Source organism: Bombina bombina, chromosome 8 (genome assembly GCF_027579735.1).
Source record: "Bombina bombina isolate aBomBom1 chromosome 8, aBomBom1.pri, whole genome shotgun sequence".
NCBI classification, from domain to species: Eukaryota; Metazoa; Chordata; class Amphibia; order Anura; family Bombinatoridae; genus Bombina; species Bombina bombina.
Window position 1 is genome coordinate 276,330,644 of NC_069506.1, and position 19,138 is coordinate 276,349,781.

A 19,138-nucleotide genomic window follows, 5' to 3' on the forward strand; every position below is an offset into this window, starting at 1 on the left:
CAATATAAATTGTGAGGGGGGTAGAAACCTTGGTGAGTTCCTACACTTTTTTTGTAGGACTTGTTTTTGACCATGACTGGCATATAACAAAGACTTGTGTGTGACTGAGACTAGTGTATAACCAAGGCTTATGCGTGTGACCACAATTTGTGTAAATAAAACCAGATTATCATGGCGGAGAGGGACAACCTGATATTAAGTGTCTAACTTGATAAGAGTGGATTAGGTCTTGTAGTCTGATGGGCAAAATTCATGATAGATAATGGTTTTTATTGAAAATATCATCACATAAGGTTGAGAAAATCCTCTTCACAGTTTATTGGTTTTGACTGAAACATTTATTTAATATAATTGATTAGGGTGTAGGTTTTAATGCATTTTTCCTTACAATCCCCAATATTTCTAAGGCATTGTTTTTAATAAACATAAGAAGGTTGAGAAAATTATTTTATTTTCATTTTGGTCAAGTAGATGGTAAGAGGTAGATGGGCAGAGTGTGGGAACAGTAAGTAGGAGAGAAGGAGAGAATAAAATAGTGAGGCAAAGACATAGAGGAAAAGATACAATGAAAAAAATGACAAAAACCCAGAATCAGGAGACAGAGGAAGTCTTAGGAGTTGTGTCTCTTTTTGTATCTACATATAATTTTTGGCAGCATTTCTTACAGCCACCAGCATGTCCTCTAAAGTCTTCTGCAGCTCCTCAGTATTCGTATCCATCGCTTGCTTCAAACTTTTCAGATGTGGCTCTGACATCTTGCTCACCGCCTTCAACTCCTTGTTCACTGCATCTTTAAGCACCTCTAATTTGGCATCTGATATAGCCTTTGCTTCCTCAAGCTCCTTGCGAATCTCTTCCAAATGGGGTTCAATTTTTGCCCGAAGAGCTTCCACATCTGAGCGTATTTTGTCTCGGGTATATTCTGCGACGGGGTGCAGCTTCCCTAGGAACATGTTCCACTTCCTCCAAATGCCGTTATATAGATCTTTTCCCAGAGGCTGAACTTCTCTTACCAGTTTTCCCAAGCGCTTTTCTAAGTTTTTGTAAAATGACTCAAATGCAGGGATGACCTTCTCAGAGATGATAGGATACTTCTCCTTAAACTCCTTGTCTACCTCCTCCCCATATTTATCAAATATCTCTTCCAGTTCCTGTAGGGCGTCTTTCACAGTCTGCACATTCTCCTTGACTTTCAGGCTATTAGACAGGACATAAAGGGTCACTTTTTAATCTGGGGTCAAACAGAGCTAACTAAATCAGGTTAACAAGTAACAAAATAGGACAGAGCAACAGGCTTGTGGCCTTCATTCCAGTGAATAAGTATTCCCATGTGAAGTAAACATTTTTACTGTTTTTTTTCCCCTTCTAAACCAACCTAATTAGAAATTGGTAAAAAAAAAAAAAACAACAACCCATGTCAAAATCAATAACCCCTATACCTGATACAAGGACTTTACACCAGCTATTCTAATCAGCCACAATATATGCTGAGTTTTTGGAATTTACAAATACTGCAGATTGGACTGATCATACCTGATCTAACAAATATCTATCAAATTAAAAAGCTTTTCTCCAATTTTTGTTAAAGGGGGGGGGTGATGACGGATTAGCCCCCTCCAAATAATTGTTAATACCAACTTTAGCTTGTTAGATCTAACATTATAAACACTAACAAATATCTATTAACCTGCATGATTTTTTGACTGAAATTTTGATTTGGGGGCACCAGCCCCCTTAATTTAATACCTGATATCTCTGTAATTATGTTACATCTAACAAAACAAATAGCTGATCATACCTGATCTAACACATATCTATCAAATTAAATACATTTTCGTCAATTTTTTTTAATAAGGGTGGACCGATGATGGGTTAGCCCCCCCCATATAATTGTTAATACCAGCTTTAACTTGTGAGAACTAACATTATAAACACTTGATCAAACCTGATCTAACAAATATCTATTAGCCTGAATTATATGTATGTATATATATATATATATATATATATATATATATATATACAGTATATACATCCTTATTGGATCAGTGTTTTAAGTTGTCTCTCAATGTTTGACAGTATTTATACATACAGCATGTATATGCGAATGTATTATATATATATATATATATATATATATATATATATATATATATATATATGTGTGTGTGTGTGTGTGTGTGTGTGTGTGTTTGTATAGCAGTGTTGGGCTATTTCAGTGTGTTTTTGTGTATTGGTATATAAATGTGTCAGGGATATGTTTATGTGTATGTGCTTCTTGGATCTATATTTTTGGGTGTCTCTTAGTGTTGTATGCATGTTGGTGTATTGGATCTTTGTGTCAGTATGACAGTGAGTGTCACTGTATGTGTATCTTTGCTTACTCACTCCTGTACATATTCTGATTGCTCCAGTTCTTTGTAAGCCCGGGATACAAACTCCCATGCAGTGTCTAATGCATTCTCTAACTCATCAGCTGCATCTGGAGGTGGCTGAGGCTCATCATGCTGCCAGAGGGTGAATCCATGTGTCCCTATGAAGAGACATAATGATAATGAATACAACAGGGACTGCTAGTGTGATGTGCACTCAACTTGTCCTAAGAATTCTACCAGTGTCATGGGATGTGCACTCAACTTGTCCTAACAGTTCTACCACTGTCATAGGATGTGCACTCAACTTGTCCTAAGAATTCTACCCAGGTCACTTGATGTTCACTCAACTTATCCTAAGAGTTCTACCCAGGTCACATGATTTTCACTCAACTTGTCCTAAGAGTTCTACCGAGGTCATGGAATCTGCACTCAACTTGTACTTAAAGTTCTATCCAGGTCATGGGCTGTGCACTCGGCTTGTCCTAAGAGTTCTACCAAAATCATGCAATGTTCACTTAACTTGTCCTAAGAGTTCTACCAAAGTCATGAAATGTGCACTCAACTTGTCCTAAGAATTCTACCCAGGTCACTTGATGTTCACTCAACTTATCCTAAGAGTTCTACCCAGGTCACTTGATTTTTACTCAACTTGTCCTAAGAGTTCTACCGAGGTCATGGAATCTGCACTCAACTTGTACTAAAAGTTCTATCCAGGTCATGGGCTGTGCACTCGGCTTGTCCTAGGAGTTCTACCAAAATCATGCAATGTTATTTGACTTGTCCTAAGAGGTCTACCAAAGTCATGAAATGTGCACTCAACTTGTCCTAAGAGCTCTACCAAAGTCATGGGCTGTGCCTCAATTTGTCCTAAGAGTTCTACTGATGTCATGGGATGGGCACTCAACTTGTCCTAAGAATTCTACCAAACTCATGGGCTGTGCCCTTAACTTGTCCTAAGAATTCACCCAGGTCACGGGATGTGCACTCAACTTGTCCTAAGAGTTCTTCCAAAGTCATGGGCTGTGCACTTACCTTGTCCTAAGAGTTCTACTAAGGTTATGGTATCTACACTTAACTTGTCCTAAAAGTTCTATTCGTGTCATGGGCTGTACATTTAGCTTGTCCTAATAGTTCTACCAAAATCATGGGATGTTCACTCAACTTGTCCTAAGAGTTCTACCAAAGTCATGAGATGTGCACTCAACTTGTCCTAAGAGTTCTACCAAGGTCATTGGCTGTGCACTCAGTTTGTTCTAAGAGTTCTACCCAGCTCATGGGCTGTGCACTCAACTTGTCCTAAGAGTTATACCAAAGTCATGGGCTATAATCTCAGCTTGTCCTAAGAGTTCTACCAAGGAAAAGGGATGTGCCCTCAACTTGTCTAAGAGTTCAACCAATGTCAGATTATGTGCATCCAACTTGTCTTAAGAGATCTACCAAAGTCATGGGATGTGCACTCAAGTTGTTGTAAGAGTTCTACCCAGGGCATGGGATGTGCACTCAACTTGTCCTAATAGTTCTACTTAGGTCATCTGATGTGCTCTCAGCTTGTCCTAAGAGCTCTACCAAAGTCTTGGAATGTGCACTCAACTTGTACTGACAGTTCTACCAAAGTGATGGACTGTGCACACAACGAGTCCTAAGAGTACTGCCAAGGTCATGGGGATGTGCACTCAACATCCCATCAAGTTGTCCTAAGAGTTCTACCAAAGTCTTGGAATGTGCACTTAACTTGTACTGACAGTTCTACCAAAGTGATGGGCTATGCACACAACTTGTCTTAAGAGTTCTACCAAGGTCATGGGGATGTGCACTCAACTTGTCCTAAGAGTTATACAAAAGTCATGAGCTGGGTCCTCAAGTTGTCCTAAGAGTTATACAAAAGTCATGGGTTGTGCACTCAAGTTGTCCAAAGAGTTCTACCCAGGTCATGGGATGTGCACTCAACTTGTCCTAATAGTTCTACTTAGGTCATGGGATGTGCACTCAGCTTGTCGTAAGAGTTCTACCAATGTCTTGGAATGTGCACTCAAATTGTACTATTCAAAAGGATTTCCAGCCTCAAAATGATTTCCAGCCTCCAAGGCTTATCATTTGGAGGATGGATATCCTTTTGAATTTTACAATGATGTTGGGATCTGGCTAATCCCCTTTTCTGTGCCCCACAAATTGGAGAGAGGTGCTGTCCCCTTCCCCTGTGAATTGCACTCAACTTGTACTGACAGTTCTACCAAAGTGATGGGCTGTGCACACAACTTGTCCTAAGAGAACTACTAAGGTCATGGGGATGTGCACACAACTTGTCCTAAAAGTTATGCAAAAGTCATGAGCTGGGCATTCAAGTTGTCCTAAGAGTTATACAAAAGTCATGGGTGGTGCACTCAAGTTGTCCTAAGAGTTCTACCAAGGTCTTGGAATGTGCACTCAACTTGTACTGACAGTTCTACCAAAGTGATGGGCTGTGCACACAACGTATCCTAAGAGTACTGCCAAGGTCATGGGGATGTGCACTCAACTTGTCCTAAGAGTTCTACCAATGTCTTGGAATGTACACTCAACTTATACTGACAGTTCTACCAAAGTGATGGACTGTGCACACAACTTGTCCTAAGAGTTCTACCAAGTTCAAGGGGATGTGCACTCCAATTGTCCTAAGAGCTATACAAAAGTCATGATCTGGGCACTCAAGTTGTCCTAAGAGTTATACAAAAGTCATGGGTTGTGCACTCAAGTTGTCCAAAGAGTTCTACCCAGGTCATCGGATGTGCACTCAACTTGTCCTAATAGTTCTACTTAGGTCATGGGATGTGCACTCAGCTTGTCATAAGAGTTCTACCAGTCTTGGAATGTGCATTCAAATTGTACTATTCAAAAGAATTTCCAGCCTCAAAATGATTTCCAGCCTCCAAGGCTTATCATTTGGAAGATGGATATACTTTTAAATTTTACAATGATGTTGGGATCTGGCTAATCCCCTTTTCTGTGCCCGACAAATTGGAGAGAGGTGCTGTCTTCCCCTGTGAATTACACTCAACTTGTACTGACAGTTCTACCAAAGTGATGGGCTGTGCACACAACTTGTTCTAAGAGAACTACTAAGGTCATGGGGATGTGCACATAACTTGTCCTAAGAGTTATACAAAAGTCATGAGCTGGGCACTCAAGTTGTCCTAAGAGTTATACAAAAGTCATGGGTTGTGCACTCAAGTTGTCCTAAGAGTTCTACCAAAGTCTTGGAATGTGCACTCAACTTGTACTGACAGTTCTACCAAAGTGATGGGATGTTCACACAACTTGTCCTAAGAGTTATACAAAAGTCATGAGCTGGGCACTCAAGTTGTCCTTATAGTTATACAAAAGTCATGGGTTGTGCACTAAAGTTGTCCAAAGAGTTCTACCCAGGTCATGGGATGTGCACTCAACTTGTCCTAATAGTTCTACTTAGGTCATGGGATGTGCACTCAGCTTGTCGTAAGAGTTCTACCAAAGTCTTGGAATGTGCACTCTAATTGTACTATTCAAAAATATTTCCAGCCTCAAAATGATTTCCAGCCTCCAAGGCTTATCATTTGGAGGATGGATATCCTTTTGAATTTTACAATGATGTTGGGATCTGGCTAATCCCCTTTTCTGTGCCCGACAAATTGGAGAGAGGTGCTGTCTTCCCCTGGGAATTGCACTCAACTTGTACTGACAGTTCTACCAAAGTGATGGGCTGTGCACACAACTTGTCCTAAGAGAACTACTAAGGTCATGGGGATGTGCACTCAAGTTGTCCTAAGAGTTATACAAAAGTCATGGGTTGTGCACTAAAGTTGTCCTAAGAGATCTAACAAGGTCATAGGATGTGTACTCAACTTGTCCTAATAGTCCTACATAGGTCATGGGATGTGACCTCAGCTTGTCCTAAGAGTTCTACCAAAGTCTTGGAATGTGCACTCAACTTGTACTGACAGTTCTACCAAAGTGATGGGCTGTGCACACAACTTGTCCTATGAGTACTGCCAAGGTCATGGGGATGTGCACTCAACTTGTCCTAAGAGTTCTACAAAAGTCTTGGAATGTGCACTCAACTTGTACTGACAGTTCTACCAAAGTGATGGGCTGTGCACACAACTTGTCCTAAGAGTTTTACCAAGGACTTGACAGTTCTAACAAAGTGATGGGCTGTGCATACAACTTGTCTTAAGAGTTTTGCCAAGGTCATGGGGATGTGCACTCAACTTGTCCTAAAAGTTATACAAAAGTCATGAGCTGGGCACTCAAGTTATCCTAAGAGTTATACAAAAGTCATGGGTTGTGCACTCAAGTTGTTCAAAGAGTTCTACCCAGGTCATGGGGTGTGCACTCAACTTGTCCTAAGAGTTCTAGCCAAGTCAAAGGATGTGCACTCAGCTTGTCCTCAGAGGTCTACCAAAGTCATGGGATGTGCATTCAACTTATCCTAAGAGTTCTACCCAGGTTATGGGATGTGCACACAACTTGCACTGAAAGTTCTATCCAGGTCATGGGCTGTGCACTCAACTTGTCCCAAGAGTCCTACCCAGGTCATAGGATGTGCACTCAACTTGTCCTAGCAGTTCTACACAGGTCATGGGATGTGCACTCAGCTCATATTCATATATACTGTAAATAGTTAGATAGGTAGATAGATGATATATATATATATATATATATAGATAGATAGATAGATAGATAGATATATATAGATATATATAGATATAGATATATAGATATGTGTGGGTGTGTTTGTGTACATATGTATTTATATGTGAATTTATGCATTTACAGACATATATACATATATATTGTATATAACTCCAATGTGCTCTAATCTACGGAGCAAATTTTACTATTAAATATGCATTTACAGACATATATACATATATATGCACTTTAAGGGGTCAATTTATTATAGTGTGAGCGGACATGATACGAAGTAGCGTATCATGTCCGCTGCACATTGATAAATGCAGACAGCATACGTTCTAGTGAACTGCTGGTGCAATACCACCCCCTGCAGATTCACGGCCACTAGCAGGGGGTGTCAATCAACCTGATCGTATTCGATCGGGTTGATTTGTGTCTGCTGCCTCAGAGCAGGCAGACAGGTTATGAAGCAGCGGTCTACAGACTGCTGCTTCATAACTTCTGTTTCCGGCGAGCCTGAAGGCTCGTCGGAAACACGGGGCATCAAGCTCCGCACTGTGCCCCATAGTGTATTGGAGACCTTTGCAGTCAAGTAGATGAAAAAGCATAACGGTAATTTATTTGTAAATTTACTGTAAATATTTAACATTCCAATGTTCTTCACATAGGGAAATATGTTCTAAGTATTATTAAATAGATATTCCTACTTATATATCTGTATATATCTATACCTATATATATATATATATATATATATATAAAATCATATATATATATATATATATATATATTTCTCTTGTAAGATGTATCAAGTCCACGGATTCATCCTTACTTGTGGGATATTCTCCTCCCCTACAGGAAGTGGCAGAGAGAGCACCCACAGCAGAGCTGTCTATATAGCTCCCCCCTTAGCTCCACCGCCCAGTCATTCTCTCTGCCTGCTTAACTGCTAGGAAGGGCAAGAGGAGTGTGGTGACAAAAATGTTAGTTTTTTATTTTCTCAAGCAAAAGTTTGTTATTTTAAATGGTACCGGTGTGTACTATTTACTCTCTGGCAGAAAAGGAATGAAGATTTCTGCAAGGAGGATGATGATCTTAGCACTTTGTAACTAAGATCCACTGCTGTTCTTACAAGGGCTGAAGAGTACAGGAAAACTTCAGTTGGGGGAACGGTTTGCATGCTAAGCTGCATATGAGGTATGTTCAGTCTATATTTTTTTAGACAGAGTGTGTTAATTCTAGAAAAGGCTGGCATTATTCCCATGAGGGAAGGGTAAGCTGTATTCAGACTCTTTGATAGGAATGTCAGCTTGCTTGAAGGGCTCATTAGTTACTGGTGACACTGTTTAAAAAAAAAAAAAAAAGTTTTTGTATATTCAGTGAATAATGCAATTATAACGTTTTTTGAAGGGACTAAAGGGGTCATTGTGGCTTGTTTTTTGTTTTTTTAACCCACATGGTTAATTAAGAGACACTCTGGTGTTTGTTTGATAGGCCTCAAAACATCGAGTGAGGTGGGAGGGGCCTATTTTCGCGCCTCAGTTCCGCAGTTTCTTTTCCTCAGAGACATCTAACTGCTTCTCCTGAGGTTCCTGCTGCGTTTGAGGCTGTAAAAGAAGTTTTTTCCCCACAAATCGTTCTGAAGGGCAGGTAGGGCAAGGTGGTGAAGGTCTTTTTTACTGGTTTTGACGTTTTTTCAATCCGGTTTTGCCATTAAGGGGTTAATTGTTTACTTGCATAGCTGTGCAAAGTCACTAACGGCTAGATTTAGAGTTTTGTCGGTAAGGACCCGCGTAGCTAACGCCGGCTTTTTTCTGGCCGCACCATAAAAATAACTCTGGTATTGAGAGTCCACATAAAGGCTGCGTTAGGCTCCAAAAAAGGAGCGTAGAGCATATTTAACGCAGCTTCAACTCTCGATACCAGAGTTGCTTACGCAAGCGGCCAGCCTCAAAAACGTGCTCGTGCACGATTCCCCCATAGAAAACAATGGGGCTGTTTGAGCTGAAAAAAAACCTAACACCTGCAAAAAAGCCGCGTTCAGCTCCTAACGCAGCCCCATTGTTTGCTATGCGGAAACACTTCCTACGTCTGCACCTAACACTCTAACATGTACCCCGAGTCTAAACACCCCTAACCTTACACTTATTAACCCCTAATCTGCCGCCCCCGCTATCGCTGAGCCCTGCATATTATTATTAACCCCTAATCTGCCGCTCCGTAAACCGCCGCTACTTACATTATCCCTATGTACCCCTAATCTGCTGCCCTAACATCGCCGACCCCTATATTATATTTATTAACCCCTAATCTGCCCCCCACAACGTCGCCTCCACCTGCCTACACTTATTAACCCCTAATCTGCCGACCGGACCTGAGCGCTACTATAATAAAGTTATTAACCCCTAATCCGCCTCACTAACCCTATAATAAATAGTATTAACCCCTAATCTGCCCTCCCTAACATCGCCGACACCTAACTTCAATTATTAACCCCTAATCTGCCGACTGGAGCTCACCGCTATTCTAATAAATGTATTAACCCCTAAAGCTAAGTCTAACCCTAACACTAACACCCCCCTAAGTTAAATATAATTTACATCTAACGAAATTAATTAACTCTTATTAAATACATTTTTCCTATTTAAAGCTAAATACTTACCTGTAAAATAAATCCTAATATAGCTACAATATAAATTATATTTATATTATAGCTATTTTAGGATTAATATTTATTTTACAGGTAACTTTGTATTTATTTTAACCAGGTACAATAGCTATTAAATAGTTAAGAACTATTTAATAGCTAAAATAGTTAAAATAATTACAAAATTACCTGTAAAATAAATCCTAACCTAAGTTACAATTAAACCTAACACTACACTATCAATAAATTAATTAAATAAAATACCTATAATTATCTACAATTAAACCTAACACTACACTATCAATAAATACATTAAATACAATACCTACAAATAACTACAATGAAATAAACTATCTAAAGTACAAAAAATAAAAAAGAACTAAGTTATAAAAAATAAAAAAATATTTACAAACATAAGAAAAATATTACAACAATTTTAAACTAATTACACCTACTCTAAGCCCCCTAATAAAATAACAAAGCCCCCCAAAATAAAAAAATGCCCTACCCTATTCTAAATTACTAAAGTTCAAAGCTCTTTTACCTTACCAGCCCTGAACAGGGCCCTTTGCGGGGCATGCCCCAAGAAATTCAGTTCTTTTGCCTGTAAAAAAAACACATACAATACCCCCCCCAACATTACAACCCACCACCCACATACCCCTAATCTAACCCAAACCCCCCTTAAATAAACCTAACACTAAGCCCCTGAAGATCTTCCTACCTTATCTTCACCATACAAGGTTCACCGATCGATCCAGAAGAGCTCCTCCGATGTCCTGATCCAAGCCCAAGCGGGGGGCTGAAGAGGTCCATGATCCGGCTGAAGTCTTCATCCAAGCGGGGCAGAAGAGGTCTTCCATCCGATTGAAGTCTTCATCCAAGCGGGATCTTCTATGGTCATCCATCCGGAGCGGAGCGGCAGGATCCTGAAGACCTCCGACGGGGAACATCCATCCTGGCCGACGACTGAACGACGAATGACGGTTCCTTTAAATGACGTCATCCAAGATGGCGTCCCTCGAATTCCGATTGGCTGATAGGATTCTATCAGCCAATCGGAATTAAGGTAGGAATATTCTGATTGGCTGATGGAATCAGCCAATCAGAATCAAGTTCAATCCGATTGGCTGATTGGATCATAGAAGATCCTGCTTGGATGAAGACTTCAATCGGATGGAAGACCTCTTCTGCCCCGCTTGGATGAAGACTTCAGCCGGATCATGGACCTCTTCAGCCCCCCGCTTGGGCTTGGATCAGGACATCGGAGGAGCTCTTCTGGATCGATTGGTGAACCTGGTATGGTGAAGATAAGGTAGGAAGATCTTCAGGGGCTTAGTGTTAGGTTTATTTAAGGGGGGTTTGGGTTAGATTAGGGGTATGTGGGTGGTGGGTTGTAATGTTGGGGGGGGGTATTGTATGGTTTTTTTTACAGGCAAAAGAGCTGAACTTCTTGGGGCATGCCCCGCAAAGGGCCCTGTTCAGGGCTGGTAAGGTAAAAGAGCTTTGAACTTTAGTAATTTAGAATAGGGTAGGGCATTTTTTTATTTTGGGGGGCTTTGTTATTTTATTAGGGGGCTTAGAGTAGGTGTAATTAGTTTAAAATTGTTGTCATATTTTTCTTATGTTTGTAAATATTTTTTTATTTTTTGTAACTTAGTTCTTTTTTATTTTTTGTACTTTAGATAGTTTATTTCATTGTAGTTATTTGTAGGTATTGTATTTAATGTATTTATTGATAGTGTAGTGTTAGGTTTAATTGTAGATAATTATAGGTATTTTATTTAATTAATTTATTGATAGTGTAGTGTTAGGTTTAATTGTAACTTAGGTTAGGATTTATTTTACAGGTAATTTTGTAATTATTTTAACTATTTTAGCTATTAAATAGTTCTTAACTATTTAATAGCTATTGTACCTGGTTAAAATAAATACAAAGTGGGGGGCAGAGCCGGATGTTGAGTTGAGCAGACGCAGGTACTTGGAACTCCTGCTCAAATAACTCAACAAAAGCCGTTTTTGAATAATAAAATAATATTCTACATGATAAAAAAGAAACAAGATACAGTTGACGACTTGATGGACTTTACTTGGAGGTAACTGATGGAAAGGTAGGACGATATTTATAGAGATAATGGAGGCAAAGCTACAAGAAAATTTAGCCTACTCTGCATAGGAGTTCTCAATCCTCAGTCTCTAAAGCTCCTTGTTACTGAACTTTCCACTGAACTTTCTACTTCAGCTTCTCTCTCTTAGTCGGAAATACCCCTGCATGATTCCTGTGAGAATGGATTCCCTAATTCTACAGGCTTTAACGAAACTGGGGCACCGCATGGACATACAGTTCAATATCCTCTACCAAGAATTGTTCATCAACCGGGAGGATTCTTTTGGCACACCGGAGGAGGACTTTAATACCACACTCCCCCCAGTTACCTACCCACTCCGATGTGACAATATGGCAGGCGAGAACATTCAGGGCCTCTCCACGCTGACGCAACAATATCACGCCAATCCCGACCCCACCACTGCTTACTCGGCCTCTGGCCTGAAGCGGCCGGTCAGGACGGGAGCCGAGGCTGACGTGACTTTGCTTCACTCACTTAAGATTGGCCCACCGGACTTACCGTCCTCAGCAGCCACGCATCCTTCCCCTCCTGCTTGGAGGTCTCATGAGATTTGGTGTGTCCGGTGTCTTGATCGTGGAGGGAGGCCCTATATCTGGCCCACGATTCAGCTCAGCAGTTTACGGGATGCCCTTCAGATGGAGCAGCTATCGGACACCAAACAAACACCATGGCATAGCAGGTCTGCTCTGAAAAGCGGTATTGGCTAAACAATACTCCTCTACAGGAGAGCCGAGTCTGCCAAGTACGAGGTCTATCCTTGTCTGGACTTGATACTTCCCCCCATAAGTATAAGTACTGAGATTCCCTTTATTTAGAATGTGTTGACTCGGTCCTGTTATAAACAAACATTATATCTGGGTCCAGCAGAAGTGGATGCTTTATTTTGAATGACTCTATGGTATACAACTGCTTAACCCACGATATCACCCTAGGCTGTTTGACCTAAGATCCCTATGAGGAATAATATGTTTTTACTGTTAATAGTTCCAAATGTTAAACTTCTTTGTGATATTTGCTATAACACTTTTGCATACTTTATTGTTTATCTGCTGAGACGTTCTTGAAGATTATAAACTGTGATAGAAGAGACTTACTGCATAAAATATACCCTTTGTTCACTGGGGACTAATTAATTTTACAACCATGTGGTCCTACTTCCTTGTTATTCCTAGAATAAGATAAAAAGCACTGTTGAGGCCCCGGGTTACGTCATGAAGACTATCTTTGTAAACTGCAGGCAAGACTGTGTACACTGCCCATTGTTATTCACATACCATGCATATCGGGCGGACTCTTTAACTACGTTAACTCCCCTTTCTAGATGTGCTTTTATTGACTTCTATAGATAGGGACAGACTGCTTGAGTAATTCTACAAATATAGCCCCTAGAAAAGAAGCACTCTACAATTCCCTGACTTTAGTTGACAGGAACTTATTGGGGGCCTTTAGACCTACACATCCCAGCGACCTACCCCCTTCACGACAAAGCCCCTGAGGACAAGCAAAATACTAAGGAGTGCCATCTACTCATGCACCTGGCATTGCGCCAATTTAGATATTCTAACATAACTTGTCTCTTTCGCTATCCACACAAACCTTAGTCAAGCCATAGTAGATAATCCCCTCCCACTAATTACTCCTAACTTTGTAGGACATTGCTGAGTGCATCCCTGGTGTTACATATGCAGTACAACAAGAAAAATATACGTATGGGGAAAGCCCTCTATATAGTACATAGTCAGTGTTCTTGACTATTGGACCAGTCTAATGAACCGACGATTATAACTAAGCTTTCCTCCACTTCCAAGTCCCCCAGGAGGTATGAAATCACAGTAGAGTGACTCACTTCTAGACTGGTAAATTAGTTACAGCGCCCATATTTCAATACTCCCGTTCTATGTCATTTGCTATGTCACTTGCTTGTCTTCTGCTACATAACTTTCCCTAGGGTGCAAATAGAATAACCTGACCCTCTACCCCCCCCTTCTACCACCACAGATATAACTAACTCCCCCCCCATAGGTGCACACAGCACACAAGAAGTTTAACACGGCTCCCTATTTTTATTTTTATTTTTAATCACTATTCTCTTTATGTCTATAGAGTACATAGTCTCACAAATAAGATCATCCCGCAGCTCTCTCACAGTTGGCTCCGCCCTCCTCGCTTTATCCCTCCCCTTCCCTTCCCCCTCCATAATTCGAGTGGCTCTGGCCCACTGCTACACCTCTTCTTTCCCGATCTCTACGACCTATTCATGGTCATCTCTGATGCTAATTCCCCACATCTTGATAAGAATTTCCACTTTAGACATTTTTTTTTTTTATAGGTGTGGAGAACAGTCTCTGATCATTAAAATATAAAATGAAGTTCTACCTTAGTTTGCCCAAGCTTGTATTCGACACCTCTCTAGACATAGCATAGGTACCCATCCATTAAGGCTGACCTTTTAATACCACTACTGTTACGTTTAACCTTGCAAGCCCTAACATTGAACAGTTATCCCGCTATTAACCGCATAAATAACTTATATGTTGTAATATTATGTCTCACTCTTGACTATTAACTTTGTAATCGGGCAAACTTTGCATGTTGTATTGTCATGTTTTCCTTTGTGAAACTTCAATAAAAATTATTATATAAAAAAAAAAAAAAATACAAAGTTACCTGTAAAATAAATATTAATCCTAAAATAGCTATAATATAATTATAATTTATATTGTAGCTATATTAGGATTTATTTTACAGGTAAGTATTTAGCTTTAAATAGGAATAATTTATTTAATAAGAGTTAATTAATTTCGTTAGATTAAAATTATATTTAATTTAGGGGGGTGTTAGTGTTAGGGTTAGACTTAGCTTTAGGGGTTAATACATTTATTAGAATAGCGGTGAGCTCCAGTCGGCAGATTGGGGGTTAATAATTGAAGTTAGGTGTCGGCGATGTTAGGGAGGGCAGATTAGGGGTTAATACTATTTATTATAGGGTTAGTGAGGCGGATTAGGGGTTAATAACTTTATAATAATAGCGGTGCGGTCCGCTAGGCAGATTAGGGGTTAATAAGTGTAGGCAGGTGGAGGCGACGTTGAGGGGGGCAGATTAGGGGTTAATAAATATAATATAGGGTTCGGCGGTGTTAGGGGCAGCAGATTAGGGGTACATAAGTATAACGTAGGTGGCGGCGCTTTGCGGTCGGCAGATTAGGGGTTAATTATTGTAGGTAGCTGGCTGCAATGTTGTGGGGGGCAGGTTAGGGGTTAATAAATATAATATAGGGGTCGGCGGTGTTAGGGGCAGCAGATTAGGGGTACATAAGTATAACGTAGGTGGCGGTCGGCAGATTAGGGGTTAAAAAAATTTAATTGAGTGTCGGCGATGTGGGGGGACCTCGGTTTAGGGGTACATAGGTAGTTTATGGGTGTTAGTGTACTTTAGAGTACAGTAGTTAAGAGCTTTATGAACCGGCGTTAGCCCAGAAAGCTCTTAACTACTGACTTTTTTCCTGCGGCTGGAGTTTTGTCGTTAGATGTCTAACGCTCACTTCAGACACGACTCTAAATACCGGAGTTAGAAAAATCCCATTGAAAAGATAGGATACGCAATTTACGTAAGGGGATCTGCGGTATGGAAAAGTCGCGGCTGGAAAGTGAGCGTTAGACCCTTTTTTGAGTGACTCCAAATACCGGAGGTAGCCTAAAACCAGCGTTAGGAGCCTCTAACGCTGGTTTTCACGGCTAACGCCAAACTCTAAATCTAGGCCTAAGTCTTTATGATGCTACTGTAAAAATTTTGTTAAGTTTACTGCTTTTTTACACTGTTTTGCAGAATTTGTGCAACTTTTTTTCTCTTAAAGGCACAGTACCGTTTTAATTCGAAGTGTTATTTACTTTGATTACAGTGTTTTCCAAGCTTGCTTGTTACATTACTAGCCTGTTTAACATGTCTGACACCAAGGAAAATCCTTGTTCAATATGTTTGGAAGCCATTGTGGAACCCCCTCTTAGAATGTGTCCCAATTGTACTGATATGCCTATAAACTATAAAGAACATATATTAGCACTTTAAAATAGAGCAATAGATGATTCTCAGTCAGAAGTAAATGAGGGTTCGCCATCTAGCTCTCCCCAAGTGTCACAACCAGTAACGCCGGCTCAAGTGACGCCAAGTACCTCTAGTGCGTCAAATTTTTTTACTTTACAGGATATGGCCACAGTTATGAATACAACCCTCACTGAGGTTTTATCTAAACTGCCTGGTTTACAAGGAAAGCGGGACAGCTCTGGGTTTAGGAAAAATGCTGAGCCGTCTGACGCTTTAGTAGCCGTATCTGATATGCCCTCACAATGCTCTGAAGTAGGGGTGAGGGATTTGTTATCTGAGGGAGAAATTTCTGATTCAGGAAAGACGCTTCCTCAGACAGATTCTGATATGACAGCCTTTAATTTTAAGCTTGAACACCTCCGCTTATTGCTCAGGGAGGTATTAGCGACTCTAGATGATTGTGACCCTTTAGTGGTTCCAGAGAAATTGTGTAAAATGGATAAATACTTAGATGTTCCTGTTTACACTGATGTTTTTCCAGTCCCTAAGAGGATTGTGAATATTATTGCTAAGGAGTGGGATAGACCAGGTATTCCGTTCTCTCCCCCTCTTGTTTTTAAGAAAATGTTTCCCATATCTGACACCATGCGGGACTCATGGCAGACAGTTTCTAAGGTGGAGGGAGCTATTTCTACTCTGTCTAAGCGTACATCTATACCTATCGAAGACAGTTGTGCTTTCAAAGATCCTATGGATAAAAAATTAGAGGGTCTCCTGAAGAAAATTTTTGTTCATCAGGGTTTATCTCTCCAACCTATTGCGTGCATTGTTCCTGTAACTACTGCAGCTGCTTTCTGGTTTGAGGCTCTAGAAGAGGCTCTTCAGATGGAGACTCCATTAGAGGAGATTATGGACAGAATTAAGGCCCTTAAATTGGCTAATTCTTTTATTACTGATGCCGCATTTCAACTGGCTAAATTAGCGGCAAAGAATTCAGGTTTTGCCATTTTACCACGCAGGGCGCTATGGCTTAAGTCCTGGTCTGCTGATGTGTCATCTAAATCTAGACTTTTGTACATCCCTTTCAAAGGAAAGACCCTATTCGGGCCTGAACTGAAAGAGATTATTTCAGATATCACTGGAGGGAAAGGTCATACCCTTCCTCAGGATAGATCAAATAAGATGAGGACCAAACAAAATAATTTTCGTTCCTTTCGGAACTTTAAGAGTGGTCCCGCTTCAGTTTTCTCTGCTTCAAAGCAAGAGGGGAATTTTTGCCCAATCCAAGTCAGTCTGGAGACCTAACCAGGCTTAGAACAAGGGTAAACAGTCCAAAAAGCCTGCAGCTGTCTTTAAGACAGCATGAAGGGGTAGCCCCTGATCCGGAACTGGATCTAGTAGGGGGCAGACTCTCTCTCTTCACTCAGGCTTGGGCAAGAGATGTTCACGATCCCTGGGCTTTAGGAATTGTGTCCCAGGGATATCTTCTGGAATTCAAAGACTCCCTTCCAAGGGGGAGATTTCACATTTCTCGATTGTCTGTAAACCAGACAAAGAGAGAGGCGTTCTTATGCCGTGTAGAAGACTTACATACCATGGGGGTGATGCGCCCAGTCCCAAAAGAGGAACAGGGGCTAGGGTTCTACTCAAACCTGTTTGTGGTTCCCAAAAAAGAGGGAACTTTCAGACCAATCTTGGATCTCAAAATTCTAAACAAGTTCCTCAAAGTTCCATCATTCAAGATGGAGACTATTCGGACTATTCTACCTCTGATCCAGGAGGGTCAATATATGACTACCGTGGACTTAAAGGATGCATATCTACACATCCCTATTCACAGAAATCATCATCAATTTCTCAGATTCGCCTATCTAAACAGGCATTACCAGTTTGTGGCCCTTCCCTTCGGGTTGGCCACGGCTCCAAGAATTTTCACAAAGGTGCTAGGGTCCCTTCTGGCGGTTCTACGACCACGGGGCATAGCAGTGGCTCCTTATCTAGACAACATATTAATTCAGGCGTCGTCTTTCCAGCTAGCCAAGTCTCACACGGACATTGTGTTGGCTTTTCTGAGATCTCACGGGTGGAAGGTGAACACGAAAAAGAGTTCTCTCTTCCCTCTTACAAGAGTTTCCTTTCTAGGGACTCTGATAGATTCGGTAGAAATGAAAATATTTCTGACGGAGGTCAGAAAATCAAAACTCTTAACCTCTTGCCGAGCTCTTCATTCCATTCCTCGGCCATCAGTGGCTCAGTGTATGGGGGTAATCGGACTCATGGTAGCGGCAATGGACATAGTTCCTTTTGCCCGCCCACACCTCAGACCACTGCAACTATGCATGCTCAAACAGTGGAATGGGGATTATGCAGATTTATCTCCTCAACTGCATCTGGACCAGGAGACCAGAGATTCTCTTTTCTGGTGGTTGTCTCAGGACCACCTGTCTCCGGGAATGTACTTCCGCAGGCCAGAGTGGCTCATTGTAACGACAGATGCCAGCCTGCTAGGCTGGAGTGCAGTCTGGAACTCCCTGAAAGTACAGGGCTTATGGTCTCGGGAGGAATCTCTTCTTCCGATAAACATTCTAGAACTGAGAGCGATATTCAATGCGCTTCAGGCATGACCTCAGCTTGCTACGGCCAAATTCATCAGGTTTCAGTTGGACAACATCACGACTGTAGCTTATATCAATCATCAAGGAGGAACAAGTTCTCTAGCGATGATGGAGGTAACCAAAATAATCCGATGGGCAGAGGATCACTCTTGCCATCTCTCAGCAATCTACATCCCAGGAGTAGAGAACTGGGAGGCGGATTTCCTAAGTCGTCAGACTTTTCATCCGGGGGAGTGGGAACTCCATCCGGAGGTATTTGCTCAGCTGATTCAGCTATGGGGCACACCAGAATTTGATCTGATCACGTCCCGTCAGAATGCCAAACTTCCTTGTTGCGGGTTCAGGTCCCGGGATCCCAAGGCGGTGCTGATAGATACTCTAGCAGTGCCTTGGTCCTTCAATCTGGCCTATGTATTTCCACCGTTTCCTCTCCTCCCACGTCTGGTTGCCAGAATCAAGCAGGAGAGAGCTTCTGTGATTCTGGTAGCACCTGCGTGGCCACACAGGACTTAGTATGCAGACCTAGTTGACATGTCCTCGGATCCACCGTGGACTCTGCCAATGAGGCAGGACCTTCTAATCCAAGGTCTTTTCACGCATCCAAATCTAGTTTCTCTGCGTCTGACTGCTTGGAGATTGAACGCCTGATTCTATCAAAGCGTGGTTTCTGTGAGTCGGTC

The 19,138-nt window shown here is 41.2% G+C and overlaps 1 protein-coding gene across 1 annotated transcript in view; it reads right to left on the reverse strand.

Annotated features, from left to right (window-relative positions):
• Positions 1–434: 434 nt before the first annotated feature.
• Positions 435–19,138, reverse strand: part of LOC128639169 (apolipoprotein A-I) — a 77,153-nt gene continuing 58,449 nt past the window's right edge. Inside the window, exons 3-4 of the mRNA XM_053691385.1 lie at positions 2,389–2,533; positions 435–1,197 (exon numbers count right to left, since the gene is read on the reverse strand). Of these exons, the coding sequence (XP_053547360.1) occupies positions 636–1,197; positions 2,389–2,533 (707 nt within the window). The 3' untranslated portion in view covers positions 435–635. The remainder of the gene's footprint in view (positions 1,198–2,388; positions 2,534–19,138) is intronic.